We start from the raw sequence: 22,907 nt of genomic DNA on the forward strand, positions 1-22,907 counted from the left end.
TAGTGGTTTTTTAGTTTCTATGTAAACAAGTCTTGTTTAGTATCAAGATTCTTGACAATTAGTTCCGAAAACGTGAAAATTATTAATTATTCAACTTTTATAAAGCGAAACTGCAATTGTAATATTCAATCCAGGAAGCTACGTACCGATCGACATAGAGGAAACGGCTAAAGCTGCTTAATTATTCGTGAGAAATCAAGATCATGTCGTCTATTGCTAAATTATTATTATTAAATTATTATGATACTTTATAACAACATTAAAACACTTGTTCAAGTACTAATATTATTACAAATTTTACTCCTGTATTACTGCTACGCTCATAATGTCGACAAGTTTTGAAAAGTGTCACAAGAGTTAAAATTGTCAGAAAATGACAAACTAACCAAAACTGCCAGACCAATTTAGTCAAGTATGGGAAATGTTCGTTAATAAATACAAAATAGAATGTTAAACACATTAGTTGGCATTGTTATCAAGTTGAAAATTTTGACATTTTTGACATTTGACGGTTTCACAATTCTCACGTATAAAAAATTTGTCAGCGTATAAAATGGAAGCCGTAGTATCACTAAAATCAAAACCCTGGAACTCATAAATATGCTCAATTCGATATTTCTGCCAGACAGAAACAAATAGAAATCTGGCATCGGCGTAAAGGTGGATCTCAGATTGTGCTTGCCGTTAGCAAAGTTTGATAAAGTGAGATAATAACAATTTATCTCGACTTTTTCTGATTAGAGCCTTCTCGAAATTTCAATTCCGATTTGAACCGAATAATACAAGCGTTTCGTTGGAAAGCGAAGCGAAATGTTTTGATTTTTCGTATCCTACCTGCAGAGTAGGTCGTTGTCGGGACTTTTGTGTATTCTTGCGTCGACGACGACCATATCATGCGAGTGTATTTGGTATTCCTCCAACGCCTTATCGCTGTCACAGGAAGTCGTTTCGAAGCCCAACTTCTCGGCCGCTTTGCTCAGAGTCTCGCTCACCGCGTCGGTGAACGAAAATACCAGCAGAAGCTGAAACAAACTTTTTATTTTTATTATTTATAATAAATTTTGTTTTTATTTGGTGCCTTCCAAAACCAACAAATAAATTTTCTCTCTCTGTGCATTTTTGAGCAAATTTTGCAATCTTCGGCATCTTCGGTAAAACTATTCATAGTGCTTCTTTTTAAAATGATCGAAACATAATTCAGTGGACAAAAAATTTGTATCTTTAGTTCAAATTATACAAAATTCATGTTCCTATAGATTTCATCACTATTAAACTTAAAATAAAATTTTGTGGATTTTCGCTTAGAAAGGGGCAAACCAATCTTATTGTTAATGCTTGAGTTATAATTGTTCTATATTGAATTCAAGAAAATTCTTGGTACTTGCGAATTAAACGAATGATGACCAAACTGATTTTTTACTAAAATTCCTCCCTGCGATATTTTTCGTTATGTCTCCTTCTTTATAATATGAATATATCAAACTTTTAATTACCAGGTTGAAGGTGATTTTGATTATTTGCTATTGGTGATTTTGCAATTTTTGCAGTATGAGAAGTATTCAGATTCCAAATATTAATTAAAATGATAATTTAAAATGTACTGTTTAGTGTGTGTAAAAACCAGTTACGGTCATTCCAAGTTCCGGACAGAAAGCGTTGACATTTTCAGGTGTAAGGCGTGATAGGGTGAACTCAATCACAGAAATTTAATTCACTAAAAGGAAATTTTTGCAAATTAAAGGCCAAAATTCCCGAAAATAAAAAAAGCCATGTAGTGTATCAAATCCCGTGTAAAAACTGCGATGGGGTCTACATTGGACAAACAAGCCAATATTTAAAGAGTCGTATAGATTGTCATAAACATGACAAAAAAAAACAAAACAGCCCTTTCTAACTACGTTACAAACAATGGACTTTCATTTGAATTTCAAAAAACAAAAATATTACGTACTGAAAACCATTCCAAACGACGAGAATTCTATGAAATGATGAAGTTTAGCACAACTTAATCAGATAAATAAATAAAACAACAACTCCAAATAAAAGCAAACAAAAAAAAAACAAAAAACAATGCAATGAAAAGAGGCGCATTTCCTCGCCTATCAGTGTCATTTTCAAACTGTTGTTTGACAAATATACGTTTCGGTATATATATTTTAATCGAAGAACAAATCATTTTCGCTTAAGGTATGGTCTATTATACAATTTTTTTAATGTATTTTGTGTTTCACCTTTAATATCATACTATTCATATGTATTATGCTTTTATGTCTATTTACTTATATTTGTCCATTACCTTTATTTATTTTGTCCATTTACTTTTATGAAAGTTTAAAAACAAAAGACATATAATCGTGACATATATGTATATATATATATATATATATATATATATATATATATATATATATATATATATATATATATATATACATATATATATATATATATATATATATATATATATATATATATATATATATATATATATATATATATATATATATATATATATATATATATATATATATATATATATATATATATATATATATATATATATATATATATATATATATATATATATATATATATATATATATATATATATATATATATATATATATATATATATATATATATATATATATATATATATATACTTTTATTAATAATGGGAATGTGTATTTCTTCAATTATGATTTCAGACCCTACAAAGAAAGAATCGGTTAGCTTTTCTTCATCCTGTATTGTTTAAGATTTAGTTAGCTGCATATCAAAATTAGTCTATGCAAATTTTGTGTATATTTATTTAATGTCATTGTTTTTTGTTTATGTAGTTTTAACATTATAGCTGAGCAAACAAACAATAAATTGCCTTCTCCTTCTGCTGCTGATGTAGGGGATTAGCAGAGCTATTCTGACCTTATTTACAGCGGTTCTATAAAGATGCTTATTCTCCATGTACCTTCCCTTACATTACGGGTGGTAACAGATGTTATCGTTATGCATAACATTTTGATTATTCTTCTATAACACTATACCACAAATGCCGCCGGCTTTCGCATAGATGCATCCGTCATTGTCTAAGATTCTACTCCATACAGAAGAACTGAGAGCACACAGCATTTTAGTAGTCTGATCTTTGTTTGGACGGTGATGGCCTTTGAAGACGTTGTTCATTTTAGCGAAGACTGATCGTGCCTTTCCTTTCCTTATTTGAGCGCGTTTAAATTTGTACCCAGATTAGTGTAGTTGAACATAAAATCTAGACAACATCTTTGACTGGTTACCAGGTTTGTAGGTCCTCCAAACTGTGAGTGAAAAGAATTGAGTCATCCGCTTATCTGATATTAGTTACTCACTTCTTGTAATTTCTTCACCTCTTCCTCTATACTAATGTGTCTTCTTCTATTGAAGTTATTTTAATCGGTTGTTTTATATCATATATTAGTACATTTCTCTTTACATTTTTCTTCAGTCTTAATTATGATTAGTTTAATAAATAATTACTGAAATGCAGTTAAAAGCCAAACACTATGACATAAGCTATACATGAAAGTTAAAGAGCTTATTTTTGCGTTCCATTCGTACGACATTTAATTATGTGTTAAAAATATTTCAATTGTCAGATGTTTAATAGCACCGGTAATAATTAAAAAATCACATAATAAATTTAAATTATAATTTCGTAGCATAATATCAGGAATCGCGAAATTTCCCCGCATTAGCGTAATCGGGAACTTTCTTCGGGAAAAAGAAGGGATTTTTTAATTTAGAACAAAACCCCCGCCGGCGCCGCGGGTAGACAACGAATTTGAAAGTTGTGAATTAGAATATTGGAGAAGCGTCTTCTGAGAATCAAGATTTTTATTCCAGCCGGGTAAAAGGAAAACAAAACATTCTAAACACACAGTTGTGTATTGAATAATGAGGGATCCTTTTATAATAATAATTAGGTATACATGATTTTAATTATCGCGATGGGCAGAAAAATTAGATATTTATTACTCTAAGATAAAGTAAACAAAACTTATATAGAACTAAGGATAATATGAAAACAGATAAATTGTAATATACATGTTACTCCATTTGCACAATCCAACTCTCTTTTTTGTCCAGCGTATTTCTTTTTTTACTTTTTTAAATTTCTTTTTAAAGTTGGTATTTACCCCAAAAGAACCAGATGAACATGGAAAATTAACGAATTTAGATTAAACTATGGCCTTTTCTATTTACCTTTATTTTCTATCGTTCATGGTTTCTGAGGGATGTTGGAGGGCATGGCATGGATACCAAATTACCACAATGAAATCTCATTCGGATTTAAATTTTCAAAAATTTTGATTCTTACCTTCAGCTGGTGCTTTGGAAGTGGCTTTATTTGTCCATATTTGACGTCTTGCGAATTCCTCTGCAACAAAAATTAACAATAAGCACGTCATCAAAGAACATTATGTGGTAGTTTGTAAGTCGGTGAAAGACCAAATAGTTAAATTAGAAAACATTTTGGAAAAAAAAAACATAAACAATACTAACTGGCATATTGGGCATTCTTATCCTAAATGTTCTCCTTTTTCTTGTCCGCTTTGTCACGACGGAATTGGTTTTGCTTAAGTCATTCCCGAGTAGTAGTTGCACCCGGGAATTGGCGAGGTACTTCTTACCAAATAATTTTTCACCGGAAATGGATGTGTATGTTTGAACCTCCCGATTTTGTAAGAGCGAGTTCATTTTACAAACAGAAAATTGATCGTTAAAGTAAAAAGCTACAGACGTCATTCAAAACTAACCATGCTAAATGTAATTTTTATAGGTTGCACATCTTTCTGTCATTAAAACTTTGTCACAAAAATGACAAAACTCTGTTCGAATTACTGGAAAGAAATTTTTGTAAAAATAAGGTTGGTGAATTTGATGAGCAAGAATTAACTGAAAAAATAAACATAAAGATATTCTAATACCTCCGATAATTTTAAGCATTTATTTTTTCTACATGTTTTTCATATTCTTCCTGGCCTTGAGTATTGATTATTATGCTTCTTCGATTTTTTTTTCAATAGACGTAATTTTATTAGCATATTTAAGTAATAATTCCCCTATATTTTTATGGAATAATTGTATTATATCCAACAAGTGTGTTAAACAGCTATCACGTCACGAGAACGATAGGAACGCAGCGAATAAACGAATGACTAGTTTTTAGGTACATTTTTTGCAAAACAGCAAATTACATTCACTGACCGTCAGAATTGAAAAACATCAAAATTGAAGTCGTGGGAAATATCTCCGAAAACATCCGATTGCTCCCAATCCCTTGGGGAAATATCCGGGAAGTGGCTAGCATCCCAAGGAAACGAAACTGACGTAAAATAAACTTATTTCATCATATTTGACTGGTATAGTAAAATAAATGTTTTGGGCACATGGGTGGTGCTGGTAAACCGAATTGAAGGTAAACGATATTTAACCTTACCTTCGATTTGAGTATCGACGACGATACCGTCGATTGCATTTTCTTCGACGACGCTGACGAACTGGCGTCGAAATCGAATTGAATGGTGCGTCTTTGATACCTGCCGTCTCTAGGAAAATCGGAAGAGGACTGCGTCTCCTTCCGACCTCTAGCGTTCTGATCGTTCGCATTTTTACAACACCAACCGGAAAAGCATAACCAGCCGCTCTTTCTACCGCCTTGCGTTTCGTATAGCGGCGTAGAGAGATTACAATTGTCGTTATTCTGCGTAACGCTTCCGCAGTATTCGCAAACCGACATCTTTAATAACCACCGCGACCCGGCCGCGTATCTTACTACTAATTTAGTGTTCAATAAAAAAGTTGATTTTGCCTCTCGTATCGCGGATAAGATAGCGTCCAATGATTAAATTCGAAGATAATGTTTGTAATCGATGTTATTATATTTTAAGGTAATAAATATTCGAAATGAAGAGATAATAGTCGGCGACGTCACAAATCTAGTGGATTATCGATTCGCAGTGCCGCCTGCTGACAAAAAAAACAAACATTTTTAGAATGCAGGCCTTCCAGTTTTAATCGAAAAATATCTATTAGGAACATACATCACATATAGACCGACAAATGTAAATGGACTTGACTGTCATAATGCTGTTATAGTAAATTATGCAACAAGTGCGGCATTTAAGTCACCAGTTCATTTGGCACGAGTGGAACAAGTGTTTAATAAACGAGTGACTTAAAAATTGGATCGTAGGAATCGACAAACGTCAAAATTCAAGCCCTGCCGGAATATCTCCGAAAACATCCGATTGCTCCCAAAAAAAGAATTCAAGGCTCTAAAAAAAAGTCTAAAATTAAAAAAAAAGTTATTTACTAATAAACTTGAAGAACAAAATAGTATATTATGCAACAAGTGCGACAAACGGCAACTGACTCACGAGTTTATTTGACACGAGCGGAGCGAGTGTTTAATAAATGAGTGACTTAAAAAGTTTACCGAACGTGTTGCATATTATACATTTTCTACGACCGTTAGTTTTTGGGTATATTTTCGCAAAACAACACGAATACATTCACTGACATGACCGTCAGAATTGACAAACATCAAAACTCAAAGCGTGGGAGATATCTCCGGAAACATCCGATTGATCCCAAACCTGTGCGATAAAATCCCGGAAATGTCCGAAGTGGCTCGGATTCATGGGAAACGAAACTAAAGTTGTAATGTGACGTTTCCCGCACGCTAGATCGGTGTGCAATTAGGTATTTTAGAGACGGGAGTAGAAAATAGTAAACGGCATTTGACTCACGAGTTTATTTGACACGAGCGTAGCGTGTGTTTAATAAACGAGTGAGTTAAAAACTTTACCGAACATGTTGCAACTATACTCTTTCTACGACCGTTACTTTTTGGGTACATTTTCGCAAAACACGAATACATTTGATGTTTATTTTATTTGCTTATTCGATGTTGCCGCAGTTTCTTCGTATCGGCGCGTGTCATATATAAATATTTTAAAAGAAAATGACATTCGGAAACGAAATAAAGGCAATTGATATATCGACTGCCACGGAAAAGCAATTTGCTGCGAAATTGGACTAGCGGTTGACAGGAAATCGATACAGCCTTATCGAAACATATTTAATCCCAAATCTTGACGTTCATTTGCTTCGGTCCCCAAGATCAATAAGAAAAGTCATTCCGGTTTCTGTTAGGAATGTCTCAAATATGTCTCACCATATGGTATTTTTTTTGTTATTATAAGAAAAAAACTTATTCTTCCTAAAAAGTTTCGCATGTTCTAAAACTTAAAACTCACCAGGTATCCATTTTTTCAAGTGGTATACGAGGTTAGTCGAAAACTATGACAGTACCTTTAATATGGAAAAGTAGTGGTAATACTAGGCTAGTAATTAATATACAAAAAGTTACTGATTGGGAAGATCTTAAAAATACTTTAAATAGGAATTTTGCTAATTTTTCAAAGAAATTTCCATCTGCTACTGTAATACTTTTTACCAAACTTCTGGATTCATCCTTCGTCGGTTTTTGCTGAGTCGAACTTGCTGACGTCTCGCCAATCATCCTGTTGGCTTCTTCAGAGCTTTTGAAACAGTCAAGCTCTGAAGAAGCCAACAGGATGATTGGTGAAACGTCAGCAAGTTCGACTCAGCAAAAACCGACGCAGGAGGAATCCAGAAGTTTTGTAAAAAGGAATTTTGCTGATAGATGAGATGGAAGTGGTTTGAATAGGGACTTAGTTTTGTTAAAACAACAACCGAACGAGTCGCCGCAACGTGTTTACGTTAAGTGTTGGGAATTACTGAACTTAGTGTGTAGTTATGTAGATTCGCATGAAAATAGAGAAGCTGCCGCGGTAAAACGCGATTTATATCAAAAACTAGCACTCAAAACGTTTCTTTCGGGTTTTAAAGAACCTTTAGGCACCACAATTAGATGCATGCGCAATGGAGGCAATACAGTTTGTCATACAAGAAGATAATATTGGGTATTCACAAAATTCACAACCAAAAATTATTTTCCCTACACCAATTCAGCATTCCTATCCGCGTCCACAACAAGATCAAAATTTCAATTTCGGAACACAGTTTGCAAGACCGCAAATTTTCCCAGTCAGCGAATGCCTATCAGGCCAAACCCAAACTATAGACCACCAAGATTTTTCACAAATAAGTATTTGGCAAACCCCAGAATCAGGTTAACATTTTTGGACCTGACCCACCTAAACCATCACCTAAGCCAACCCCCATGAGTGTGACTATGACACACACATATGGACCAAATACCTTACCTGGTCCATCCCACCAACCTCCAAAATATAAGGTTGAGGAACTCTATAGTGCAGAAACAGCTACTGAAAATTACTGTCGTAATTACGATCCCAATAATTACTACTACGAAGATCAATTTTATGACCTACCTCAATATCAAAATTCTATTGAGGGTCCGCAACAAGAATTTCCCAGTGTACAATATCAATCAAGTAATGCCCAATCTTCTTCAAATGTAAAACCTAATGACACAGGGAATCAAAATTTTCAAAAGAACTTGCCGAGAGTCCAAGACATATGACACCACCGGTTCTATCTTTAAACACTGCTAATGGCAGTGAACTTCCTTACATTATTCTTCCTCAATATAACCTGAAACTTCTAATCGATCCAGGTTCAACTAAATCGTTTATTAACCCTACTCTGGCAAGTAAATATTTCCCAAAGAGTACAAAAATCGATCCATTTATTGTCTCAACCGTGTTCCAGAAATCCGCTCACAGATATAGATAGATTTTTAGACTACCGGAATCATTAAATTTAAAATTTTATGTTTTTAAATTCTACGACGTTTTCGACGAATTAACAGGAATTGATCATTTAAGAATATTACAAGCTAGTTCAAATTTTGAAAATGAACTTTTGACAACACCTCATACTAAAATAAAATAAAAAATGGCGAAATTATTGATCCCTACCAAAAAATTCACAATTATGAAATACCCAAATGTTTGACTATAGCACGAAACGGAAAAGCTTTAACAACGATTTTAAATAATACAGGTGAACCGATAAAGTTAAACTTTTCAGAACCCTTGGAAGTAACGGGTGATTCAATAAGAGTTTCCACATTACAATCTGAAATATTTTTGAAGCGCCACTGTATTTGTTTATTATCATATGAGATTTCTAACCTCAAAACATAAACAAAATTAGTCATGGACCAATATACGACTGAACAACGTGTAAAAATTGTGCAAGCCTATTATGAAAATGGTCAATCAAGAAAAAATTCATTTCGAGCTCTACGTGAATTTTTCGGCACGCAAAATCGACCTTCTGAGAGGACAGTTTGGAATGTGGTTCAAAAATTTGAGCAAACTGGATCTGTAACTAACCTCAACGTGATCGTGCGGGTCGGTCAGATCAAAATATTGCCATTGTTCGCGAAAGTGTAGCCGAAGATCCAAACACATCGATTCGTCATCGATCGCAGCAAGTGGGGCTTACGTATTCAACCACACAGCGAATATTAACAAAAGGCTTGCATCTACACCCATATAAAGTCTAAATAACTTAGGAGTTGAATCCTCGAGATCAACAGCGCAGCGTGTTTGCAGAATGGATACGAGAACAAGGGGTTCATTTTTCAACGAAAATCATCTTTACCACACACAATGCTCGTATTTGGAGATTATAAAATCCAAGAGAGATTGTTCAAAAAGCAATGCATCCTCAAAAAGTGACTGCTTGGTGCGCATTTTGGTGCGGAGGAAAAATTGGTCCTTTTTTTTCGAGGATATTGCGGAGAACACTGTTACGGTTAATGGTGTTCGCTATCGAAATATGATATCTGATTTTTTCTGGGAGCAGTTGGAAGGTATGGACATTGAAGATTTGTGGTTCCAACAGGATGGAGCCACTTGTGATCATGTGATCTTACTCCCCTAGATTTCTTTTTGGGGGTATCTAAAAAGCAGAGTGTATAGAAATAAACCAAACACTATTCCAGAGCTGAAACAGGAGATTAGACGCGAAATAGCCGGCATAGGACCTGAATTGTGTCAAAAAGTGATAGGAAATTTCAATAAACGAATTACGCCATGCCACATGAGTCGCGGTGTCATTTGAATGATATCAACTTTCCTACTTAATTGTAATTTTTATATTCTTCCGAGTTTTTTTTTATTATTTTAATGTGGAAAACCTTATTGAATCACCCTTTAGAATCATTTTGTAAAAGCGATTTAGAAAATACTAATGTAAACAATTATAATGATGTATAAAAAAACGATTTTGACTCCAAGATTATACGTACAGATCATCTAAATACAGAGGAAAAAGCAACCGTTATTAACTTATGCAACAAAATTTCAGATATATTTTACCGTGACGGAATTACCCTGACTTTTACTAACAAAATTAAACACCACAAACGAACTACCGACGAAATACCTGTTTATACTAAGACTTACCGTTACCCTTTTATCCATCGAGAAATAATTCGACCTAGTGACTCTCCTTGGCCCTCGCCGATCTGGATTGTTAAAAAAAATGGACGCTTCGGGTGAACAAAAATAACGCGTTGTAATAGACTATCGTAAACTTAATCAAAAAAGTATCGATCAAGAATATCCTTTGCCAAAGATTACTACCCTCCTCGATAAATTAAGTAAATGCCAGTACACACTCGACCTGGCAAGCGAGTTCCACCAGATCGAAGTAAACGAAGCCGATATCCCCAAAACTGCTTTTAGTACCGAAGGTGGACATTGGGAATTTACCAGAATGCCGTTGAAGAATGCGCCGGCGACATTCCAAAGAGTGATGGATAATACTAAAAATGCGTTGCTTATCTAGATGACATTACTATTTTCTCAAGTTCTCTTCAAGAACATATTGAAAAATTAACCGAAGTATTTATGAGGTTAAGGGAAGCCAACTTTAAGATCCAATTAGACAAATCCGAATATTTGAGACGGGACGAGACACGTATTTAGGCCGTATTGTCACCCCGGATGGTGTAAAACCAAACCCGGATAAGGTCGCCGCAATAAAAAATTATCCTGTTCCTTCCACAACCAAGGAAACTAAAGGGATTTTTGGGCCTTCTAGGATATTACCGTAGATTTATTGACAACTTCGTAAAAATCACGAAGCCATTAACAAAATGTCTAAAAAAGGGTGCAAAAATTGAACGCAATGAAGAATTTCTAAGATGCATTAACACTTGTAAAAATTTATTATCTAATCAACCTATTTTGCAGTATCCCGATTTCAGTAAACCTTTTAATTTAACATGTGAAGCAAGTAACGTAGCCCTTTGTGCTGTCCTCAGTCAAGGACCTACCGGGAAAGATTTACCGATCGCCTATGCGTCACGCACGCTTAATGGCTTCGAGCAAAAAGACTCCGCTATGTCTTTGTATCCTATGGGCCACAAAACATTTTCATCCATATCTTTTCGTTCGAAAGTTCAATATAATTACCGATCATAGACCACTTAAGTGGTTATTTGCTTTTAAAGACCCCAGTTCTAAATTAGCCAGATGGCATATAAGGTTAGAGGAATTCGAGTTACACGTAAATGAAACAAACAACGAAACTCCTTTTGACCTAGGTAACTATACTAATGACATGTGAACCCATCTTATCGGAAGAAAATGACAGCTTTGATGAAATTTCAATGTTGACGGAGTAACAGTTCATTCAAACGAAACCCAAGACTCAATAGTGGGCGTACCAATTCTAGAAATAGCAGTAAATTACGGTGCAAACCAAATTATTTATTTATTTTTGAAAAGAAACGCAATATAATTGCCAAATTTCACAAACAAATTTTGATGAAGACATTATTAAATTTTATAAGGAATTCATTATCTTAGATAACCTCTATTACATTTATTTCGAAAACCGTGCTGCGAAATTGTTAGGAAAAACTTTAAATGGCCTTCTATTGTTTTAAAACGATGTTTAACTAAATTAATCGACGTCACCGACAGATTAGAAATACCGGAAATAATAAGGAACTACCATGGGTCCTCGTGTCGAATCGCAAAAGTATAGACGAAACAACTGAAAAAATAAAATCTAAATATTATTGGCCTAATTTAAAGGAGTTCTATACGAAGCATATCAATGAATGTGAAATCCAGTGAAAATAAACATGAAAGTGACATAGTACATTTAGATACGTACACCCTGGAAAAAACTAAATTTTTAACAATTATTGACAGTTTTTCAAAATATGCGCAGGCTTATCCATTAAAGTCTCATCATCAGATCAACATCAACAGATATAGTAGATTATCTCTTAATTTATTTTTCATATCATAAAATACCTAAACAATTATTGTCGAGAATGGCACGAAGTTTAAAAATTCGGTAGTTACCGAGCTTTTAACCTCACATAAAATAAAAATTCATTTCTGTTCCCCTAATCATCCTCAATCTAATGGTGTAATAGAAAGACTACATTCCACCCTAAGTGAACATTTTAGACTACTTAATAATCAAAGTTTTAGCAATACGCCGATAATACAAAAAATGATACACGCCATTCCTGCGTATAATAATACTATCCATTCGATTCCAAATATTACAGACGACGATCAATTTGACATAAATATTGACCAAATATTGCTTAGCGACTATGTCAACAATCATAAAGAAAAAACCAAACTTTTGTACTCTGAACTAAATAAAAAACTATTACAGGGTAATTAATAAAATAAATGAAAACGAGGAAGAGCCCTAGATGTTCGAACCTGATCAAAATGTTTTTGCTAAAAGACACGCTAGACAAAAAAGCGCTAACAAGTTCTGGAAACCATGCAAGCTTTTATCAGTTGATAAAGTTAGTAATTTAAAACGTCCCCTGAGAAAAAGATACAGTTTTGCTAACGAGTATATTTTTCTCTTATTTCAGCGTATGCGACACTTCAGGCTGAAGGAAACAAAATTAACATAACAAAAATTACGGACAATTCCAGCGTAATTTCATTTAAGTTAGGCACAGCAAAAGTGCAAGATTTCATTTTCAAGTTACTTATTTACTTATTACGACCTTAGTGCTCTTAGAAATTAATAAACTACACATAAAATGTGAGAATACGTCGTTTTTTATCAGTCAGTCCAATGAATACTATTTCGAAGCGATTGATTTTAAATTTTAAACATTACAAAGTATAGGGTTGAACAAAAAATTAAAGAAATTATCCCACATCCTAATAAATCTAAAACAGGTTTGGTTAACATATTAGGAACAGTGTTCAAATCAATGACTTAGACGTAAACGATGGAGAAAGGTTCGAAAAATTGATTGGCGAATTGCAAACGAACCAAAAAACGTTATCAGCAAATATTATGGAAGAAAATTCAATATCCTTAGATATAATTAAAAAATGTAACCAAACAATCGAAAATGTTAGCCACAATGAAAAGTTATTAGTTTTTAAAATAAGCTAAATTAGCTACCTAATACGAAATACTGCAAGCACAGAAAATGCTATCCTTATTAAAGATATCCTTAATCAACTTACGAATATTTGCGAAGTCATTGATTCCATTCTGCAAGATATCGAAACTTCTATCGCTTTCTCTCGTTTAGGAATTATGCACCCAAGTATTATTAAAACGCAAGATCTCTATAAAGAACTATTAAAATTACAAAGTTATGTAGGAATAAATATAATGCCTCTTAAGGTTACCTTAGAAAATACATTTGTTTACGAAAAAATTATAGAATTAGACTGCTTTATACTAAATAACAAAATAACTTATATTTTCAAAATACCAATTACTTATCAAGCCGAGTTTAATTTTCTTCATTTATATTCCATCCCTGTTCTGAAAAAGAGTCAGTTCAACGCCGTTTACCGCACTTGTTGCATAATAAACTATAAGATTGCTATGTGATTCTTTCTGATGAAGCTTTCGTGGCTTTAATGTTTATGTACGAGTTAAAATGAAATTATGTTTTTAGTCGTAAGTTTAAAACCCTCTGTGGGAAAGGCACGCCAAACAACTTTGTTCAAATATAGTTTACAATAAACCTCGATGTATTCCTAGCAGCATATTTTTTAAATGATCGGGTTATCTTCTTTCTCTTACGAGCTACGCATGTTTAAATGAATTGCTGCATCTTCAATTCCAATAAAGGTAATAAGCGCAAAATAATGAATTTAGCTAGACGTTACTTTTTTTAGATAATTTTGACATGGATGTTGTGAATACTAAAATCATAATTGAAGTGGCGTAAACCACTGCAGATGTAGGTAAAATCGTCGCTTTATTAGAAGTTGGTTATAGTCATAATAGGAGTTATTTTGTCTGGACTTTACGAATGTGGTAAATGAGTTCTTGCATGAAGTTGGAATTTGGAGGTTAGAATGCGTGTAGCACAGACCATAATCTAATTATGAATAAAAAAGACGAGTTGGCTGCCGTCCCAACAAGCCAACAACTTTAGCAAAGCTCAGATTAGCATTAAATTAGAACTTTAAATGTTTGAACCAACAAAATTTTATCAGCGGAAACTGGATAGTAATCTGAAGGAATTGACCTATCATTCAAGGAAATAATCGTAATCATCAAAATAAATATAATTTCAAATACTGAATTCGCACTGAAATATAAAGTGAATATGTACCCTATTTCTATTTTAATTGCATTGCATTTGATATTACAGTTTGTACGGACGATTGTTGTGTTTTAATTACATTACAGTATTGAACATTATTTTACGGATGAAAAGTTTAACGCAATTTTCAATGCTTCCCGCTTATGCATTTATTAGTTCAAAATGTTTTCAAAGCTATTAGGGAATTTAACGCCAGTTATCGTTTACTGTAGCAGAATTTTAGTAGTCGATAATACTTTTAAAATTATCGAAAACCTCCCTCTTGCGACGGTTGTTGATGAATCGAACTTGCAGAAGGAACCAACAGGTCCATATTTCAGAGCTGAACTGAAACTGGTTTGCATTCTGGTCTGTATCTGTTACTACATGCTCTGAGGGGTTGGAGTAATTAAGCTAGGGACATGAATATTATCTCAAATGACTGATTCCCATATTGATGAAAGGTAAATACCTGAGTCGCGGTTAAGATTGTTAGGTTATTTAGAGATTTGTATGCATTCTTGATTACAGGCGAGAATTTAAGTGTGGTCGAGTAAGATTTGATTTCCGATTTCATGATTGTGACGAGTTTATCTGTACTAGTCTTAGGGGCCATACTAGTCTTTTATACTAGTTGATTTCTCCAATGTATTTTTTGCCGCATATGCAGGGAATGCTGTAAACTCCTGGGGTCTCGAATAGATTTTTGTACTTGATAGATCGAGGATATATTAAGAAATTTGTGGACAAATTTTCTTAAGAACTTTTGAAATGTTGTCAGTAGTGCTTTGAATGTAAGCAAGACCTACAGTGGCAAGTGTGGGGTTCCATTCGGGCGGTTGGGGTGAAGTGTATTTTGTAATGAAACGCTTAACATCTCTAACGTGGAAATTATTTGAGACAAAAGCAGATGTTACGTGTTTCATTTCTGGGTCCAGTGATACGGGTTGAGATAGTTTTATTGCACTGTAAACAAGAGAGTTGATAACCGAAGACTACTAAACGAAGACTACTGTGCCGCATGAAAACGCATGAACGCATATCGGTCTTCTAATTCAATGATAAAACGTATATTGGAGTATATAGAGTTTAAATGTTTAAGGAGGTCTCGGGGTGATTTTTCACCATGAGGCCTAACAAAAGTAAGGCTGGTACTCGGAAAAGGAGAAAACAGCAAATGCGAAATACAGATGGGATGAAAGAAGATCTAAGAACTCTAGGAGTTAGGAATTGGAGAACCAGAGTGTTAACGATACAAGGCTGGACTAGGACTAAAGTATTGTAAAGCCAAAGATGAAGATGAAAAATGCGTTTCGGACAAGCATTTTTCGGTAAAGATGAGAAGATTTGATTCCAGATTTTCGTATTATAATGCATCTGAAATTGTGATTCGAGTTTCAGGAATAAGAACATTAGTAAACAGGGGTTCTACGTCAAAGCTGACCTGAATATTATTTGGATCAAATGAAAATGTATTTTTTAATTGATAAATTGCTTAAGGCTTTCGCGGCCCGTTGATAAGCTATTATCTTCGGAGATGGAAGGACCTCTGAAGAAGCTCGCCACTCGTGCTAGCGAAACGTAGACAGTCTACGTCTAACATCGGAGATGGAAGGACCTCTGAAGAAGCTCGCCACTCGTGCTAGCGAAACGTTAGTAATTCCAACCGACGACGGCCTTTAAACCCGAATCAAGATAATAGCTTACTTTTTAATTGTTCATTGAACTGAAAGGAATTGAGTATGAAACTATCAGTTTTCCCTAGAAGTTTTAAAATATAAGCTAGATAGCTTATATTTTAAAACTTTATAGAATATTTTGGAAAATCAATAGTGCTTACAATAGGTCGAAGGGGTAATACTGGTTAGTGAAACTTATTGAATTCAAATTCGTTCCATAGCTGACGTGGGATCATAGTTGACGATAGGATCGATTTTGTAAGAATATCTTAAATTTCTTATTGATGATTGTATTCATGACTACCGTCGCATTTCCTTTATGTGCTTTTAAAATGACCATGTTGGGAATAGATGTTACAGATCTTAGAGTTACACGATGAGCCTTTGAAATATTGGATTTAAGGGGCTTGGATTTTCTGTTTTGTTTGTTTTAATCTTTGGCGAATTTCATTAGCTTTTTGAGGCGGCACTTTGTTTAGGATCGACTAGATATTTTAAAGGATTCGTTCATGAACAACCGACACAGGAGGAATCCAGAAGACTTGAAAATAGTATAATAAAATATATTTTGGCAATAATTATCGATAGTCCATGTAAAAATAATTAAAGATCTTACATTTCACAGATGCAATCATATTTGAACTTAACCATTGACGTAATAGTAGTAAAGTATTTTCGTTTCGCTTTCAATGTTCCATTCGGAAGTATGATGTAATTTGCCACTTAAAAAGATAGATAAATCGAAGGATCGCATTACAAGTTAAAATTACACGGATTGTTAGGTTTTACCTAGCCTTGATTTTGCTGTTAAAATTGTATTCATAACTAATATTTAGTAAATATAAGGGTAACAGTATCAATAGTAGAATAATTGAACTGAAAATTATAAATTATTAGGTTGATAAACAATTAAAACTTCAGAAAATCAGAAAATATTTATCATTAAAAAGGGTCCTTGTCTAATTTAGTGTACCGAGCTGGACTTCGTGATTCTGGGATGCAATCTACATATCAGTGACAAAATGGTGGATGCCGATTGATATAAAATTAGTTGTGACTAAAATTTATTTTTATTATTTACAACACCCAGCACGCGATATGACCTTTACATAAAGAATTTTGATATAAATATGTTCTTTTCAGCATTGAATATTCAGTGAAGTAAACAGCATGGGAATTCTGGTTGCACAGTTATGAGGAAATTACAAAGGAAGAATTATCACCTTTTACAAATAATGTATGTTCAATGTTGTTAAAGCTCTTACAGGAAATGATTGAAAAACAGCTGGCTAGCTATTTAAATAAATTTAAAATAATGTTTGTCAGACTATTCTATAGAGTTTAATACATTGATCACGCGTTGCTTTTACTAATTTTGAACTATATAGATTTGAGTATATCTGCACGAAAGCTTATTAAAAATTATCTTATCAACTGTGAGCGGGCGGTGGATTTTGCTGGCAGAATTTTAAATTCTCTAGAAGTATTCTCCGTCCCTCGGGGTTCTATTTTGAGACCTCGGTTCTCATTTATATATCACAATTTTTAAAAATCTTCTGCAAGAATTAATTAAATATAGAAGATAAACGAATACAATTTTAAAGATGAAATAAAGAATTTAGGGTTGTTAATTGATTCCGAGTTAAGATTTTCGCCACATGGTAAAAACGGTCTAAAAAAAGCGTACATGAATTTCAAATTAATCGCTACTTTGTGATTGTATATGGTCCCTGGTTAATAGTTCATGATAAATATAATATACAAAATATATGGTAATCGTAAATTTCAACAAGTCAGTCGCACTGTAGCGCCAACAATTGCACTGAAGAAGACGTCACTTTATCTATATAATAGAATCAACTTTCGGACCGACATACATAATATTAATTTTTTTCGATGTATAGAACTTTAAGTTGGCATTACTGTTCAGGATGGCGACCGATTTAACAGCTGTCAAGTGATTTATTCTCAATTTGGTGTGGCAATTCATAATGAATAGACTCAAGCCTGAACAACGCTTGCAAATAGTGCAATTTTATTTTGAAAATAATGATTCTGTGCGGAATACGTATGGCGCACTACTTCCATTTTATCGTCCAAAATCGTCCATCAGAGTAGTTAATTTGATTAACCATGGAACGTTTTCGCACCACGTTTACTCTTATTGATAACTCGCATCCCCAGAGACGCCGTACGGTGCGTACAGAAGAAGCTATTGCTGCTGTAGAGCGTATCATTGAGGAAGACCCGAATGAGTCCACCTGCCATCGAGCACAGGAATTGGATCTGTGTCCAAAATCCAACTCGTGCAAGAATTGAAGCCAAACGATCATCAAGTAAGGCGTAGATTCGTCGAATGGGCCCAAAACGAGATTGCCGTTGTTCCCGATTTTCATAAGCGAATTTTGTTTAGCGATGAAGCGCACTTCTGGTTGAATAGCTACGTCAACAAACAAAACTGCCGCATTTGGAGCGAAGCTAATCCTCAAGTGTATGTCGAAACACCGTTACATCCAGAAAAACTGGCTGTTTGGTGCGCTTTATGGGCTGGTGGAATCATTGGTCCGTACTTCTTCAAAAATGTTGATGGCCAGAACGTTACAGTCAATGGTGATCGGTATAGAGCTATGATTACTAACTCTTTCATTCCTGAATTGAATAACCATGATGTCCAGGAGATGTGGTTTCAACAAGACGGCGCAACATGTCATACAGCTCGTGTCACAATCGATTTATTGAAAGACACGTTTGGTGACCGCCTAATTTCACGTTTTGGACCTGTGAATTGTCCTCCAAGATCTTGTGATTTAACACCGCTAGACTACTTTCTGTGGGGCTATGTAAAGTCATTGGTCTATGCGGATAAGCCACAAACGCTTGACCATTTGGAAGACAACATTCGCCGTGTTATTGCCGATAGACGGCCACAAATGTTGGAAAGAGTCATCGAAAATTGGACGTCCAGATTGGACTACATCCGCGCCAGCCGTGACGGTCATATGCCAGAAATCATATTTCAAATATAATGCCACAAGATTATCTTCGGATAAATAAAATTCATGTCAATCGAATAATCCATCATTGTTTTATTGCAACTTAAAGTTCTATACATCGAAAAAAAAACACCCTATATTAGGTTTAAAGCGAGGTTGCTCACTCAATGGAAATTTTCAAAAGCTCCTATTCTTATTGCGTGACAATAAAGTATTTAATAATCTGCCGAATGAGTTTAAAATATTAAAGACTAAATATTTTTGTTGGCGTTCAATTTAATATGAAATATCTGTTCATAGGTTCATATCTCTTATATCTCTTGTGCTAGATATTCTATTATTTTTTCTATTAGCAAAAACGCACATTTACCTATATATTTCCTTATGTTGGATACTAGGTTTGTATAAAAACAGTCTGCAAATTCCTCGGGATTTCGGTGGGAGTCCATTGAACTTCCCGAGATACCGTGTGAAGAATTTCGCATGATTTTTGTGGGATGCTAGTATACAAATTTTGAGACAAATTCTTTGTTCCTCGAAATATTCTTAACACCTGATGCTTTACAAACAGATTTCTTGAAAAAATCGGCTTCTCTTCCAAAATCTATAATAACAATTGCGATTTTTATATTCCTTCTGGAGAATAAATCACAATCAACGATAATTGAAGCCGAACATCGTTTATGAGCGAACAGTTATTTGTTCAACAGCATCGTTAAAGTAAACACAAATCAAAGAAACTCGGTTCAAGAATTATAAACTAGTAAAACTTGCCGTAACAAACCAAATTTACCGCTATTACTAAAACTTTCAGTCAACTGCCTCTAAATTTCATTAAGTTGCCAACCACATCGGGATTCAACGTTCGCTTTAAAATATAATTATTAGCGTCAACAACTGCGTCAGGTTCATTTATGACAAACGTTTGAAACCAATGCGAAATTAACTGCTAGCGTTACACGTCTAAACGGAAGGCCCGCTCGGTTTTACAAATTATCGTAGTTGTTTGTAACTTAGAGTGAGAATTGCTTAAAGAGTGCTTCCAAAAATGTACAAGTTTCGTATTTAATTTTAACCTTGTTGCTCTATGAAGGAAAAAAATGTTAGTTCGTTCGGTGTTTATCAAAATTGTATCTTTTGAATTTAAAATGATCTGAGTCTGGGGATTATGCATATTATGCGTAGTATGCATATTCTTTAAAAATCTGTTACGCACTAAAAGAAATGTCGATAGATATTATAGTATAGAAAAACATCTAAATATCGCGATTTGGAGGCTGGAAAAATGTAGCAGTGGATCAAGATGATGGTGCCTAAAATTGTTTAACCATTTACTGCGTCATATTACCTGCCCGCGAGAGATTTTGGCGTTGGGATCACAGAATTGCTTTTCCTGAACTTTCAGTATGAAACCAAAAATAGCCAAAAAAAAAGTGTATAAACAGTATATTCAGATTTTCACCTTTCGTTAATATGGGAATTTGAATCAATTTTAAAAGATTGAAATGTATGATGGTAAACGTTAAAAAATACGTAAGATTCATTTAGAGGAAGATACTTGAATTTTTAAAATGACAAGAGAAATGCAGAAGATTTGTAAATAAAATAATTTTGATCATTTTTCAAAATGGAAATTATTGGTGACGAGTCTGATGGAAAAGGTTAGGAAATAGATTTATTTAGATGGAGACACTTAAACTTTTAAAGTGACAAAAGGAATCCAGAAGATTTGTATATAAAATAATTATGATTTTTTTCCAAAATTGAAATTATTGGTGACGAGTATGATGGAAAATGTTAAAAAATACGCAAGATTCGTTTAGAGGGAGATACCTAAATTTTTAAAATGACAAAAGCAATCCATCAGATTTGTAAATAAAATAATTTTGATCCTTTGTCAAAATTGAAATTATTGGTAACGAGTCTTGTGAAAAACGTTAAGAAATAGGCAAGATTTATCTAGAGGGAGACACCTAACTTTAAAAAAAAAAACGTTAAAAAATACGCAAGATTCATTTCGAGGGAGACACTTCAATTTTTAAAGTGAGAAGAGGAATCCAGAAAAGGATCTTTGAAAAAAATTGTTACAATTTACAAAAGTCCCCAAATAAAAATTAAGTCAACATTTCAGAGGAAATCTGTCGCAAAACAACCAAAACCTCCGGCCCGTAATATGCAAATTGCGGTGCCCAGGACATTTTCGTATTACTTATATTCGCCTATGAACGAGAAATTTTCTATATTGTATTTTTATATCGTCAAGCCGTGGATGTGGCCGGAATGCGGTCGTCATTTTCCGAGATTTATTACCGTAGCGGAAAATGTAGCTTTCCGAAAGTATTTTCTGAATAAGCCTTTCCATGCGTGACCGGATCTAAGCGCAAATGATTTTACGAACTTTGCTTTGCCTTACCGTGGGGAACGTCGATGGAATTTTTATTGCGTGTATCATTGCGAAGCGAATACAAATATGGAAAAAAAATCTTAACACTAATCGAATACCTACTTACATGATATTCTTCTTCTGGGGTGCGCGGAAGTGAGCTTTTGCTCTGTAATCGACTTAGTTCTGAAAAGAAAAAAAAGGTTAGAAAATATCTAACAGGACTTTAATGGAATTAAAAAATAAGATAAGTTTAATCATTGGCACCTAAAGGAAAATTTAATGTGTGTAGTTTGAGGCTTTGTATTTAACGCTTTTTATATTAGACGCCATGTTTCTCATCCTCATCATATGATTTTCAAGAAATATTCCAGATATTGGAATAAAAAGGCACCCGTAGTTATCAATAGCACTATTTTATTTTAATTTACTTCCAAGACATGGTATAAGAAAAACAGATTGGAAACCAAAATTGCTGGTCTACAAAAAAGTTAGAAAACTGAAATACAAAGGGCAAGAACTTTTCCCAAATCAGTAGGGCATTAATAAACATTGGTTGCATCCCCGTTAAAAATCCTATTTAAGTCCTGTAAAATATTCTGAATTCCTTTATCCGCTCTTATTAGTATCCTGTCTCTATGGAAGGCACCATTCCCAGAAAACGTTTTTTTTATTATACTTTCCAGCAGACGATTTTTTGGAAATTGCACATCTAATTTTTTCTAAAGATTTTTTGTTTTCTGGGAGAACTTAATAATGAATTATGATAAGAAATATAAGGCAAATGTTTACATAATTTTAAATGATTCCAAAAAATACACTGGTTTTTCCAGGAGAGTTCTAAAAAATCTTGGGAAACGTTCAGGATCACTTTCAAATTATAAATATTAAAGGAATGACGTAGGTCCATATACCAGGTATAACCAATCATTGTCAATACAATATAAGATACATTTCAACTGTATACGTTGAACTAAAATTTCCAGTATAGCAAGTCACCCCATAATATTTATTTTATTACCTTTAGAATTTACGTATTTTATTAATAAATGCACGTTATATTATTGAGTAAATTATATTATCCAGTGAATTATATTATGAGCAATTTGTTTTCTATATTTAATATTTAATTCCCAAAATACAAAATACAAAACTGAAAATAGGCAAGCAAGGCTTTGGAGACGTGAATATCTAATTATGAAACATTGCGATACGTTCACTTTAACTACAACTACAACACA

The 22,907-nt window shown here is 33.7% G+C and overlaps 1 protein-coding gene across 8 annotated transcripts in view; it reads right to left on the bottom strand.

The window, feature by feature from the left end:
• LOC132697543 (high affinity cAMP-specific and IBMX-insensitive 3',5'-cyclic phosphodiesterase 8) overlaps window positions 1–22,907 on the bottom strand; it is a 230,865-nt gene that overhangs the window by 62,917 nt on the left and 145,041 nt on the right. For 4 of the 8 annotated variants that reach the window (XM_060663140.1, XM_060663130.1, XM_060663132.1 and 1 more), the window contains 3 exons: window positions 21,794–21,852; window positions 4,355–4,414; window positions 835–1,022 (listed from right to left, as the gene is read on the bottom strand). In XM_060663140.1, the coding sequence (XP_060519123.1) occupies window positions 835–1,022; window positions 4,355–4,414; window positions 21,794–21,852 (307 nt within the window). Of the gene's footprint in view, window positions 1–834; window positions 1,033–4,354; window positions 4,415–5,476; window positions 6,178–21,793; window positions 21,853–22,907 lie in introns of those variants that run through there. The other 4 variants (XM_060663128.1, XM_060663127.1, XM_060663149.1 and 1 more) reach the window with 3 other exon arrangements.

This window comes from Cylas formicarius, unplaced genomic scaffold (assembly GCF_029955315.1).
Source record: "Cylas formicarius isolate icCylForm1 unplaced genomic scaffold, icCylForm1.1 PGA_scaffold_10__41_contigs__length_53128322, whole genome shotgun sequence".
NCBI lineage: Eukaryota > Metazoa > Arthropoda > Insecta > Coleoptera > Brentidae > Cylas > Cylas formicarius.